At 38.2% G+C, this 13,658-nt stretch overlaps 1 protein-coding gene across 1 annotated transcript; it reads left to right on the top strand.

Annotated features, from left to right (window-relative positions):
* The first annotated feature begins 2,573 nt into the window (after positions 1 to 2,573).
* Positions 2,574 to 4,180, top strand: LOC5564422 (fibrinogen-like protein 1). The gene is made up of 2 exons (XM_001648716.2): positions 2,574 to 3,852; positions 3,915 to 4,180. Exons 1-2 carry the CDS (start codon positions 2,783 to 2,785, stop codon positions 4,171 to 4,173), a joined length of 1,329 nt encoding a protein of 442 aa, XP_001648766.1. The 5' UTR covers positions 2,574 to 2,782; the 3' UTR covers positions 4,174 to 4,180.
* The last annotated feature ends 9,478 nt before the right edge of the window (positions 4,181 to 13,658 follow it).

Below are 13,658 nucleotides of genomic sequence, written 5' to 3' on the forward strand. Positions count from 1 at the left end.
GTGGAAGTGGCCATCATTTTGGCGAATCTGAAACCTGGCTTGCGACACATCAATTTTCACTAAAGGTGGTTCAGATGTATTTGAATGACTTGACCATATGTCGGATTGTTCCGAATTCCTGGTTTCCTGGGGGAAATGGCCACTAAATTGTCGGTTCTGGAACTTAGTTCCCAAACTTCATGGGGAACGTGCCTTTGGAGCCGGCCTTCTGATACCAAGTGGCAAATATGTTGGCGGTTCTTAAACTTAATTTGCGATGATTTTGTTAACCAAGTCCAAAGAAATGTAAAATCGGGTGAATATTTGTGTCTTGAATTTTGAGATGAATATTTACTCTGCCAAATAACCTTGAATTCGCCGATGAGTTTCTGTCAAGCCTGCAGCTGGAAGTTTCGATAAAGGAATTTATTACATCATATAAACTCTCTAACTTACTCATCCACTTTTTCTTTCTCTAACTCATATATTTTCTCATTATCACACAAACAGAAAACTTTGCTTTCCACTCCAAACTATAAAATCGTATTTCTTGACTTCCGGACACGTGGCTTCGTTTGGCACATGTCACTTGTGCCTTCATTAGGTGCCTTAACATAGTCTTGAGGATATACGTCCTCTACATTCGGTACATTATATACATAGGAACGGTCATCTACAGCAGTATGATTAGCACATAATTTATTTCTACTATCTGTGGGACTGATATGCGTAGAAATTCACCAAAAACCCCGTATTTCTAGGCATAACAGTCCCACTATGAATTCCGTAGCTAAATTTACATTTTTCCCATAACACAAACTCTTGACTCTAATGAAAACGCTTTTCTGTAAAGATTTTAATTTAATTTACCACACACCTGGTCAATACGAGGCCTAAATGTGTTAAAATCTTTAAACGCGTTTTTCTCGATTGTATATTTTGAAACATGGGACAATTATGCGTATAACGGCAGTGCAAGCATGCTGAAATAGTTATTTATGCAACAAGTTGCAAAATGATGATTTTTTCAGCACGAGTTGTACATTTATCCAACGAGGCTCGCCGAGTTGGATAAATACAACGAGTGCTGAAAAAATCGAGTTTTGCACCGAGTTGCATACAACATTTTTTGCTGTTTCGAAAAATGTCGTTTTAGCTGGATGAACTCTAAAAGCACAAACAAACACTTCAAGAGAACCCACATGGGCATACAGCCATGCGTGAAATTACGCATTCAGTATTTTTCAATCACGTAGGCTATGATACAGTAGTACTCATGAATGTCACAAGTTTTCTCGCTCCCATCGGTATCATGCAGTTCTCTATTCCCTATTGGAGGGAAGAACAGGTAAGACACCACATACAGTAGCTGACTACAAATGCTGGACGATCCGATCCCACATCAGAATCACCAGCCTGTGTCGGAACCAGATCGCACAGCGGATATAGACTCGAGTGAAGTGACTCGCCATTTAAATCAAATGGAAAGTCACTTCACTCAAGTCGAGAATTGCCACCTCGCTGTACGAGACCCGACAATTCTCACCTCACGCCAATCGTACAAGATACCCAAGAATATGATGCAATTGTGCTTATGCTGTACGGGATGCAAGGCGAGACAAGTTGGTAAGGTATCGACTCGCTCCCATTTGATTAGTCGCCTCACTTCACCCGTGGTGAGAACAACTCGCCTCGACTCACTCGCGCAGAACAAGCACAAATGGCATGAAGAGACTGGGTTATTCGGTTGATACCAAAACAGTACTGAAAAGTGCTACTTTTCAGCACCGAAAAGAGTGCTGAAAAGTAGAACTTCTCAAACAACTCAAACACAAACTTCTCAATGAAAAGTTGATTGATTTGCAACGGAATTGCAAAAAAATCTTTTTAATCTTAGTTTAATCGTGCAATTCCAAAAATAATATATCTTAAATGAGAGTTGAATATTATAGCATATTATACATGCTTGGAGATCTCTGAAAAGTTGGACAAATCTTACCTTAAATCACATGTAAAATCGATGAGAGCAGTGTTTTATACAAGTTTGGCGACCTGCAGCTCAAAATTGTGACGTGCTGGAACATTTATGAGAACTGCATCAGATTCAGTAATCCCAAATCTACTAAAGACACATAATTTAATCCTTGAGACACGCAAAAATGTCATTTTTTTGTTACGCTGCGTTCCGGTAAACATCCAATGATGCGTTTCAACTGCCTAGTTCAGTTGATGCATCTGTTTCTGAGTTCATTAATACATTCTATACTGATTTAGGCATAAAATGTGTTTATATTCACTGCATTTATAAATCTGATGGTATATATTGGTACGACCAGGGCGCGAAAGGAAAAACAGCATCTCTGATAAGTAAATTGAGTAGGTACTTTTGGGGAAGTTTCCGGCTGATTTGACACGTCAAGGTCACCAATCTCCAATAAAAATTTATGCATTAATACATAACACTTCGCTGCGGTAATACTCGAATCTCCATCTCTGCCCACATCCAAACCGGTAGCGTCTAATTTCTTTTCAACCAGCTCACCAAAAAGGTCACCACTTAACCCCCAAGTGACTGTATACCTGCACTCACGGCATCCACCTAATCCAAGTGCGATAATCGCTGGATGACGTACGTTTTCCCTTTCACGCCAATTACCCGGCAGTGAGATAATAATACTTCTTCACCCGTTGGACCGACAATAGAACACTCAAGAGTCAGTCATCTCTTCCCCGAAAATTGAAAACTAATAAAAGCACCTGCTCGCCGTACAGCCACAAGTATTTCGATTCCAAGTCGTGCATAATGATGAAGTTACGGGTTGTGGTCCTGCTGCTAAGTGTCGCCTCAATCGGAACCGTTTCCGGGAGACGTAAGATTCAGTGTCGCCTGTTCCAGCCGGGTGTGGACTCCACCACAGCGGCAACTCCGGTGCCAGGTCCAAATTTCCTAAACAGTACGGATTTTGAGACGATTATGATGAAGCTGGACGCCTTGGATCTTCGGATGGTGAAGACGGAGTTCGCTCTATTGAACACGGTTCAGACGATCGCCGCCGACATCGAAAATCTGGGCCAGGTCGTCGAGAAGCTGGCCTGGGTGGCGAGTCAAACCGAATTGTCCAGTAGCTTTGTGGAACACCACGTGAAAGTGATCGAGTTCAATTTGACGGTGCTGCAGAAGGATGTGCGAGATTTGTTGAGCGTTCAACAGCGGTTGCCAACGAGGACGTACATCGAGAACGCCCTGGTCAAGTTACGGTTCCATCAACAGCAGCAGACAACCGAGGAAAGTACGGATAATCCAGAGCAAGTGTCGAAGATGGTGGAGAACATGATGATGGACGATCATATGTACGAGTACTGCGATCAGATGCCGGAAAACAAGGAATCGGGAGTGTACATGATTATGCCGGATGCAGACTTCCGGGAACCGATGAAAGTGTACTGTAATCAGAGCTATTTGGACGGAGGGTGGACTGTGATTCAGCGGCGGTTCAACGGAACAGTTAATTTCTATAGGGATTACAACGAGTATGTGCGGGGGTTCGGGAAGATGGATGGGGGAGAGTTTTGGTTGGGGTTGGAAAGAATCCATCGGTTGACGTATTCTGCTCCGCACGAGTTGGTCGTGGTTTTGGAGGACTGGGATGACGAGAGTCGGTATGCGTTGTACGAGAACTTTGAAGTGGCTGGAGAGTTTGAGCAGTATAAGGTGACGAAACTAGATGGATATAGGGGTGATGCAGGTGATTCGATGAACTACACGTTGAATGCTAGGTTTACGACGTTCGATCAGGATCATGACACCAACGAGAAGCACAACTGTGCGATCAAATACCACGGGGCGTGGTGGTACAAAGCTTGTCATTCGAGGTAAGATTGTGTTAGTTTTGTGGTTGATTCGATAATTGAGAATAATTTTGTTTTCCAAACAGTAACTTGAATGGAAAATATCTTCGTGGTAAAACCAATGAGTTTGGAGCCGGAATGAATTGGGATACGTTCCATGGGATGAGTTACGCGCTGAAGTCATCAACCATAATGATCCGAAGACGGCAGGATTTGATTCCGGTGGGAGCTGATCAGGAAATCTTCCTATACGAAGATAGGTCACGGCTTAAAGTGCCTCAGGATGGAAACACGGAATCGTTGGACAATGCAATCAATGCCGAGGAAATATCTGTGCCAGAGTGAATAAAATAACGGCAATCGATAGATGGTTTGTAGCATGTTTTTTAAAGAACGAAGTCCTTAGTCCTGACTTGACCCATCAAACTATAGTGAGGATTCATATTGGAACATTAAGGGGAATCATCGAAAAACTTGTTGAGAAATCATGATATATCAATATCATGAATCAAAACTTTTAGAGTTCGTAGTTTGCACTAACCAAAGAGACAAACTATTGTTGGAATCTATCTCGCGTCAAATAAGGCACTGGGATTCGATGTTATAATGAATGTTGCTCTTAAAACGACAATCATCGCACATCTGGACATGTTCAGAATCACCATGCAAAGCTGCACACTTCTTGGGTCGTCTTTCTTGCCCCTGAGGTACAATTCAATACAATACATCTCAAGTAGGGGGACCAGATAGCCGTAGCGGTAAACGCGCAGCTATTCAGCATGACCAAGCTGAGGGTCGTAGGTTCGAATCCCACCGGTCGAGGATCTTTTCGGGTTGGAAATTTTCTCGACTTCCCAGGGCATAGAGTATCTTCGTACCTGCCACACGATATACGCATGCAAAAATGGTCATTGGCATAGTAAGCTCTCAGTGAATAACTGTGGAAATGCTCATAAGAACACTAAGCTGAGAAGCAGGCTTTGTCCCAGTGGGGACGTAACGCCAGAAAGAAGAAGAAGGTACAATTCAAGCATCACAGGCTGCACCTAAGACTGGTTGACAAGAACTGACCTTCGCTAGATTCGATCATTCGCTTCGTCTTCCTGGTGATAAGCGAGAGCGCTTGATCGCGACCTCTCCTCCCTGTTGTTCTCGCTAGAATCTAGTGGTGTGAGCGTTCACACCAGAGATTTGTTTTTATTTCTGTTATCAACGTTTGTACAAAATGAAATGCATCCGAGGGATGTTTTTGGTGGTAGACGCCGAGTATTTTTTAGGGAATATAGCAGGCTAATTCCCGGAAAAAAAATTCTAGAAAAAATATTAGTTGTTATATTAAATTTTTGAATATATACCGTACAGGAAATTTTGGTTGTTGGAGGATTCCATGGTTAAATAGTGAGTTGCTTGGCAGAATGTTGTACATTGCTAATGTAAATGATACCAATACTTTTGAGATTAGCTGCGGGGTGATCGATTCAGACAATCTTTTGGCCTTAGTTTGAGCGTCTCGATCTCTGGTAATACATTCAAAAATTTGTGATCGAGACTAACAGTTTCAAATTCCTACAGGAATCCCTCAATATGTTCCTGTAGTAGATTTTTCAGCTATTTCTTCAAGAGTTTCGTTGAGCATTCCTCAAGAAGTTACCTAAGGGATTCCTCCAGGGAGTCTTCTAGGAGTTTATCCAGGGTTTCTTTGAGGATTTTTTTCAGGGGATTCTGAAGGAATGTTTCCTGGGATTCCTTCAGTAGTTTATCCAGGAATTAATTCAAGAGTTCCTTCAGGAATTCCTTCAAAAGTACCTTCAGGGTCTCTTCCACGAGTTCCCTCAAGAACTCCTGCCAGGTTTTGTTCTGGAAATCCTTCAGAAATTCCTCCAAGAGTTCTTCCAAAAATTGCTTAAGGAGCTACTTCAAGAACACTTCGAGAAGTTATTTCAGAAATTGCTCCATGAATTTCACCAGGAGTATTATCAGAAATTGTTCAAGATGTTCATTCAGCAATTTCATTCTGGAATTCCTTACGAAATTTATTCAGGATTTCCTTCTGGGATTTCTCCTGAAATTCGGTCAGGAATTCCTTCCGGAGTAACTTCTGAAGTTTCTCCACGAGTTCCTTCAGAAATTCCTCCAGGAGTTCCTTCAGGAATTATTCCAGAAGTTCCTTCTGGAATATCTCCAAGAATTCTTTCAGGACCCCCAGCAGTTTTATCATGAATTCCTTCAGAATTTCCTACTAGAATTCTTTCAAAAATTTGGCCAGGAATTCCTTCCGGAGTAAATTCAAGAATTCCTCCGAGAGATTCTTCAAGAAGTATTCCAGAAGTTCCTTCAGGAATTTCTCTAGAAATTCCTTCATGAATTTATCCAGAAATCCTTTCAGAGATTCGTCCAGGAGCTCCGTCGGAAACTCCTGTAGGCATTCCCTAAAGAATTCCTCCAGAAGTTCTTTTAGGAATGCTTACAGGAGTTTCATAAGGAATTCCTCCAGAAGTTCCTTCAGGAATTCCTCCAGAAGATCCTTTAAGAGTGCCTCCAGAAGTTCCAACAGGAATTTCTCCAGGAATTCTTTAAGAAATTCCTACAGAGGTTGCTTATGGAATTCCTTCAGGAGTAGCTCCAAAATGCCTCCAGGAGCTCCTGTAGGAATTCTGAAGGTACCCCCGGAGAAAGCAAACACGTTTGAGGAGAAAACTCTGAAGAAATTTCTGGAATAATCCCTGAAGTGATTTTTGCAGGAATTCTTGACGAAGTAAGTGGAAAAAATATTCAGACAAGCTTTCGTGGAGAGTAGCATAGAAAAATCGTTAGAAGAATTCATAAAAAAATCCCTAGAATAAACTCTAAATAAAATCTAGAAAAATCCCTCAAGCATTTCTGTAGGACTCCGTGGATGAACACACTTACATTATTTCACAGCCCTCAGCAAAACGATTCGTCGTGAACCCAACAGCTGAAATTCAATGTTTAATTCAGAATCTCGATACTTATTTTACGAAGATTTCGGAAATTCCAAATATTTTACCGGGAATCTCGGTGAACTTTATTAAAATTCGGCAAAAGTTTGCCGATATTTCGGTAATTTTTTTACCAAAATTTGGCAAATATATACCGAGATATCAGCTGATGCATTGTCGGTGAGTTTGTTTGAAGAATTCCTTGAGCAATCCTGGAATATCCGAGAGGAATCCCTGGAAGAGGGAATCTCTGGAAAATATGCCATAAGAGTTCCATCGGCAACCTCTTAACGATCCCTTCAATAATTGTTCCGAAAATCCTAAGGAAACTCTCGTAGGAACCCTTGAAGTTTTTTTCCGCGGTTCAAAAAGGATTCATTCAGGCATTTCTCTCCTTCAGGAACTCCTCCAAGTAGTTTTCCGAGAAATATATCTTTGGGAATTTCTCTTGGGTATCCTGGATGATTTCTTGATGATTTTCTGGAAGTAATCCTGGAGGACTCCCTAAAGAAAACCCTTTGCTTCCCAGAGGAAAATCTGGAAGAATACCTGGAGAAATTTTTGGAAGAATCCCTGGGAATAATTGAAGAAACCCCTTGAGGAATAAGAATCCCTAAATGCATTACTGAAAAACCTCAAGAAGAATTTCTGTAGAAATTCCTGAGGAAAACAATTGTGAATAAATCCCTGGAAGCGATTCGGAAAAACATCCTGAGATATTACTAAAAAAATCTCTGGAAGAATTTCAGCATGAACCCGTGGATGAATGCTTGGAGGAATTCCTTTATCCTGGAGTAATCGCAGGAAGTAGAGATCCCTCTAGAATATGCTGTGAGAATTTCTGAAGGGATTCTTGGAGGAGGAAATCTCAGGAGAATATCTGAAAAAAGCTCTTCACATGTTTCTGGAGGAATCACTGAAAAAAAAATTGGAGAAAATTCCAGCAGGCACAATAGAGGAAGAAATCTCTGAAGAATATGCTGTATAAATCCTAGAGGAATACCTTAAGGAAATTAAAGGAGGAATTCAGGAAAGAATTCTTGAAGGTTTACTGGTGAAATTCCTGGTGGTAAATCCGACGCAATTCTGCGAGAAATCCTGGAGGATTATGATGTATTCTGGAAGATTTCACAGAGATATCCTTAAGAAATCTCTGGAGGAAGTCCCGAAGGAATACTTGTAGGAAGTCCTGAAGAAACCCCTGGAGGAATTTCCAAAGGAATCCTTGAAGATATTCCTGGTAGAAATCCTGAAGGTACTTGTTCAAAACTACGCAAATTATAAATGAAATTTCTTGATACACAACACATTGTAAATACACTCCTACACTTCATATACTGAACTACACTTTAATATAAGAAACTGAATTAAACAGACACCGCACAATACACCGTGTGCAACAAAATGCGCGAAGCTGCAATACGCCTAGCTGTCAAAGCGAAGCATAATAGCATATCAAAATGTAAACAATAGCATAAGAAATAAAGTCAGTTGGATTCCGCTCTCCACCGTGTTTGAACGCAACGTTCCCGTTTTCGGTTTTTGTGGTGTCCGAAAGTACCAAACGCGAATTCTATTTACCATCCGTATAGTGCCATGTGATTAGTGCGATTTCCACAGCCAAATTGAGCTGGAAATTGAAAGAAACGGAGTTTCGGTGCGGGGAAGCATTCCACGATCTCTTAGGGAAGAAGAGTGGTTAAGTGCTAAATAGTACTCCTGAAAGAATCCCTGAAAGGACTTCTAAGGACAATCCATAAAGGGATCCCTTGGTGGTATTTTCGGAGTAATCCCTGGATGAATACCCGGAGAAATCTCAGGATGAATTCTCAGACGAAGCCTAGGTGGAATTCTCGGAGGAATCCCCAGAGGATTGCTCGGATGAACCTTTGCAGGAAATGCTTGATGAACTCCCGGAGGAATCTCCGCATTCAAGTTCTCGTAGGAATCCCTGAAGGAATTCCCGTAGTAATCTTTGAAGGAATTCTCGTAAAACTCGAAACTGTCATATATTTTACATACATTTATTAAGGTTCCCTAGAGAAATATCGCAGGTAAGAAATATTTCATGATTCTTAAGAAAAATATATTGTTGTTCTGTTTTTGTAAACGTGTATGGCAGAAGAATTAAAAAAGGGAGTATTTTAAAATCTATCCAGCTTTTTACGCCAGCTATAAAACGGCGAGGGGTGATTTTATTTGACATTTCTTGTCCACAAATTTTATAGTTTATTCTTGGCAGGCAGGAATACACCAATGCACGAGTTCATTATCTGACGTTTGAGCGGTGTTATTTACGTGATCATGGCAACAAATGAATACGGCACCGCTCAAACGTCAAATTAGTGAACTCGTGCATTGGACCATATTGTTAATTTGACTGTCAAAAAATTTTCACTATATTGCAGCAAGGTCTGATTGCATTTTTTTTCACAACATTTTTACAGGATTTATTCATCGACTGTATTTTTTCAGGAACTAGAGGATAAATACAAAAGAGACATGATACGAAATGAAATATTTCATCGTTTTATGTACATCTTCAATTTGTTAACTAGATCACTATCACATCACATACGGACACGCTCTGGAATAGGGCATTGGCCCTGCTTGATGATTTATTTCAATTTTATCAATGCAAATAGCTGATTAATGCAAGCTGACCGGAAATCAGGGGCAGTAAGAATCTAAATTATAAAATAAATTGAGACATATTTACAAGGTTTTTTTATGTTTAAAACATGAGTACATGTAAGTTGTTTATTGCACGCAAAGTTGAGAATTGCGAACTGTGTATCGTTGGATTTAATTTGGAATCTATGATAACTTCGGATGGGGTGCATTTGATTTGATTCAAATTGGTTTTGTTTGAATTACGTTTCGATTTGTTTGAATCAAACATGCAACTTTTCAATAACTCAATTAAAAATCTAATTGAAAATGTTTTCAAACTCTTTTCAAATAAATCACACTATCACGTCCACTGTTTCAAAGAGTGACTAAAGATCTATCCTGCTGTAGAAAGTCGCGTATTTACAGTTGTTGCATCCTTGGAGAAGACAGATTCTAGGCCTCGTAACTTCTTCGAAATAAAAATAGAAGTAGTATCATTGCCATTGTTTATTGCTGGTTGCCTGTTCTCTATCAACCTAAAACAGCAAAACAATTAAAATAAAACGGTAAATTTAGACGCATATCGATTTTCAATTCTAAAAACACAAGAACGTACACTATAAGCTCAAGGTACCCTTTAAAGGGTAAAAAAAACTTTGAGAGAAACTATTTTAACTCATAAAAAGAGGAAAGGGTCTCAAAATTTGGAAGTACCCCTTATTTTGGTAGCTACGTATATCACGAAATAATGGGTATTTTTTACTCCTTTAAGGATAAAACCGGGTTTACAGTGGACCAATGCACGAGTTACCTCGTTGACGTTTAAGCGGTGCCGTGTTGTTTATGTGACCATGGCAACGAGTCAAACGTCAAATTCGTGAAAACGTGCATTGCTGTTCGCTTTTAGATTTGTTTTTGACAGATACTCCTGATGTCGTGTTTAGATTTAAGGCCGGTTTGCTACTGACAAGAAAATGAATCGCCTATCTCGATGCGTGGAAAATTTCTCCCAAGAAATGGTCAAGAAAATCTCTTTTTTCTGATCGCAGTACGCAGTTGAGAAGAAATGTCACTTCAAAGGGGGCTCTCTGTAGGAAATTTCTTGACCTTTTCAGTCAAGGAATTTCTTTACTTTTCTTGAGCGAAACAGCATACTAAGCTTTAGTCAAATATCAATGCCTGGAATATCCAAATGTGATCTCCTATTTGCTTCTCTGAACTATTCTAATAAAAAAGAAGACCTTGATTACTGATATCTGTAGTAGATAAAGGATCTTTGATAAATCCGAAAAAATAAGAACGAAACATCAATAGTAATTGATAGAGTGTTAATATTATATCAAAAATTACTGGAATATCCAGAAAGAAAATGTGTACGTTATAAAAGCATTGAATGACATAGTAGATAAATACGCTTTAAAAATATATAAAGCGAAACATCACACGAAACAAGGATTCTTGCGAAACTTATGAAAACGTAAAGGAAAAAAATATCATGAAGAACTGTCAACTGATCATTCAGGATGCTGGTTTATATATCCGAATCATCAACGCAAATAGGGTAAATGATGGCTTCGGCACCCTGAGGGTATTTTCGGCAGCACTAACTTATCGTCCTTGTTAAAATTTATCTACGGAACAAGAATTACCTTCAATGTACTCAATATATTCCTTGAACTATAATCTTCCATGTAAACCTCATCTTTCACAAAAATATTATATAACATGGGTTTTATCACTGAATTAAATAAATGCTTACGAAATTATTGTCATTCGTGAGCTGCCGAATAAAACACAAAAGAACAGCTTAAGAAAAACTCACCACATTGAAAGGTCCAATTCTCCGCTCCAATACCAATTTGTCACAAAAGATACACACCGATCACTAATGCACTATTAAACTTTTGATTTGTCTATAAAGCATTAGAAAATACTGAGTTTAAAATTACTTAAAATTACTGCACTTTGCTTTCCTCGGCAATCACGGCAATTACGGGAATAGGTTGCCAGAAAACCATATTCAATTGCGGTGTATTTTTTATTCACAATTTAAATTCATTGAAAAAATCGAACACAACTAATTAATGCATTGGAATTAGGCAACAAAGCATGCATTGGTAATAATTGAGCCTTTCAATACTTTCCTTATCTGAAGATTGTAGCGCATAAACACCAATATACTGAGAAACATATAAAATATACGTCTTTCATTTGGTAAACTATTTTGGCAACACTCCTGTTGTTCTACAGGCAATCGGAGGATGATGTTTTTGTGTCAAGTCATAAGTGCATTGATTTGCAAAGGGCTTATTCTGATTTTCTCATACACTGAGAATAATATGAACGTAAAAAAATGTAAAAATAGTCTGTAGAATTTTCAATTTCGCGTTACTTTTTACCGATTTTTTCGCAACCAAAAATTCGTGTGCGCTTATTATTCAAATCATATTAGAAGAGAAGCCGCAAAGTTTGCGCCAAAAATATTAGGATTTATATATTTATTTATTCACCGTCTTTGACTACAGATCACACAGACTGAAATTTTAATATTATGTACTTTACTTAAATTCTATCCCTTATCTTATAAACAATTCACCCCTAATGGCGCATGCGTCTTGAAGGTGAATTTTCAAGTTACAGCCGAAGCTCGTTATAACGACCACTTTCATTGAGACAAATCTCTCTATAACGACAGTTTCGATGGTCCCTTCAAATTTCCATATTAATTTCAACTTTTATAGTGACATTTCTCTGTTTCGACCGTTCTTTATTGCGACATTAGTGTTATATTCAATAGTCTCTCAATATAACGACATTCGTTTAGCTATTTTAGTACATATTATGGTCGTTTTATTCCTCCATGCTCCATAACGACATCCAACTTCTTTATAACGACGATTTTATAGCGACATCTCCGTATACCGACGGTCCCTTACGATGTCGCTATAAGGCTAAGTAGCCCGTCATTCTATTTGGCAACAATGATGACTTTTCAGCTTGCATTTCAAAGTGATAAAACTCAGTCTCGATAGATTATATCGACATGAAAATGTATCACTGTACGCGCTAACTTCCCTAAAGTATGCTGATACTTTTTCAGTTGTGTCAGTGCAAAACCAACGGATTTTCTTTGATTCGAAGTCGTGAGATGAATTAGCAACAATCATCAACGACGCGTACAAATTTCAATGACGGCCTACTTCGCCATAACGAGCTTCGACTGTATAAAAAATGGCCTTCAGTGAAGTCGCCATAACTTCTGTTATTTTTCACCCATTTCAAAACTTTTAACATCATTATTTTCAAAATTAAATTTATGAAAATTTTGTAGAACATCAAATTTGTCTTAAATCGAAACAAATCTTTGTTATAGTACTTTTCTCGAAATGTTTCTACATTTTACTGGAAAATTCAAATTTGTTTGACCATAACTTCATAAATACTCAACCTATTTCAAATATTTGTGCAGTCGAAGCTTGTTATAACAACATGGTAAGGGAGCGTCGTAATAGAGAAATGTCGTTATAGAGAATAGTGATAACATTAAAATATGTTTTAAGGGACCGAAAAATGTCGCTATAGAGAGCTTCGACTGTACATGTTTTTGAAGCAAAAAATAGTTGTTTCCATACTGTTCATACAACACATTTATCTAAAAAATGGTTTTGGCTTAGTTTTGTAACAAAAACTACCCTAAAACATAATATTTTAAAGAAAAAATCGAATTTCTTTGGATTATTTGTGTTTTTTTCGCCAAAAATTACATTTTTCCTATAAAACTTGTGTTTATAAAGCATTTTTAAATACGAGTTGAATAGTGCATACATTTTTTTAACATGAGCAAAAAATATAATTGTTTCGAAATTATTTAAAAATTGTTGACAAGTCCGTTTCAAACGTTTATCAAATGAGGAAAACCGGTTTCAGCTTATGACTGACTGTTTAACTGACAAAGATTTAAAAAAAACTGACGTTTTTCGTTAAGAAATCATGGTTTTATACAATTTTTGTTGAATAACTTGGTCAAATCATTTTTTTAAGTGAAATGTGTCGAATGAAAAGCGTGAAATTAATTAAGTAAGCTTCTAAACCACGCAAAAAGATTTGGAATCGGTTGAGTATTCATGAAGTTATTGTCAAACAAAGATATTATTTTAATAAAATGAGGAAACAGTTGGAGTAAACTACTTTTTATTGAAACTAGTTTTGATTTTACACAAATTTGATATTCTACAAAGTTTTTATATATTTAATTTT

Source organism: Aedes aegypti, chromosome 1 (genome assembly GCF_002204515.2).
Source record: "Aedes aegypti strain LVP_AGWG chromosome 1, AaegL5.0 Primary Assembly, whole genome shotgun sequence".
NCBI lineage: Eukaryota > Metazoa > Arthropoda > Insecta > Diptera > Culicidae > Aedes > Aedes aegypti.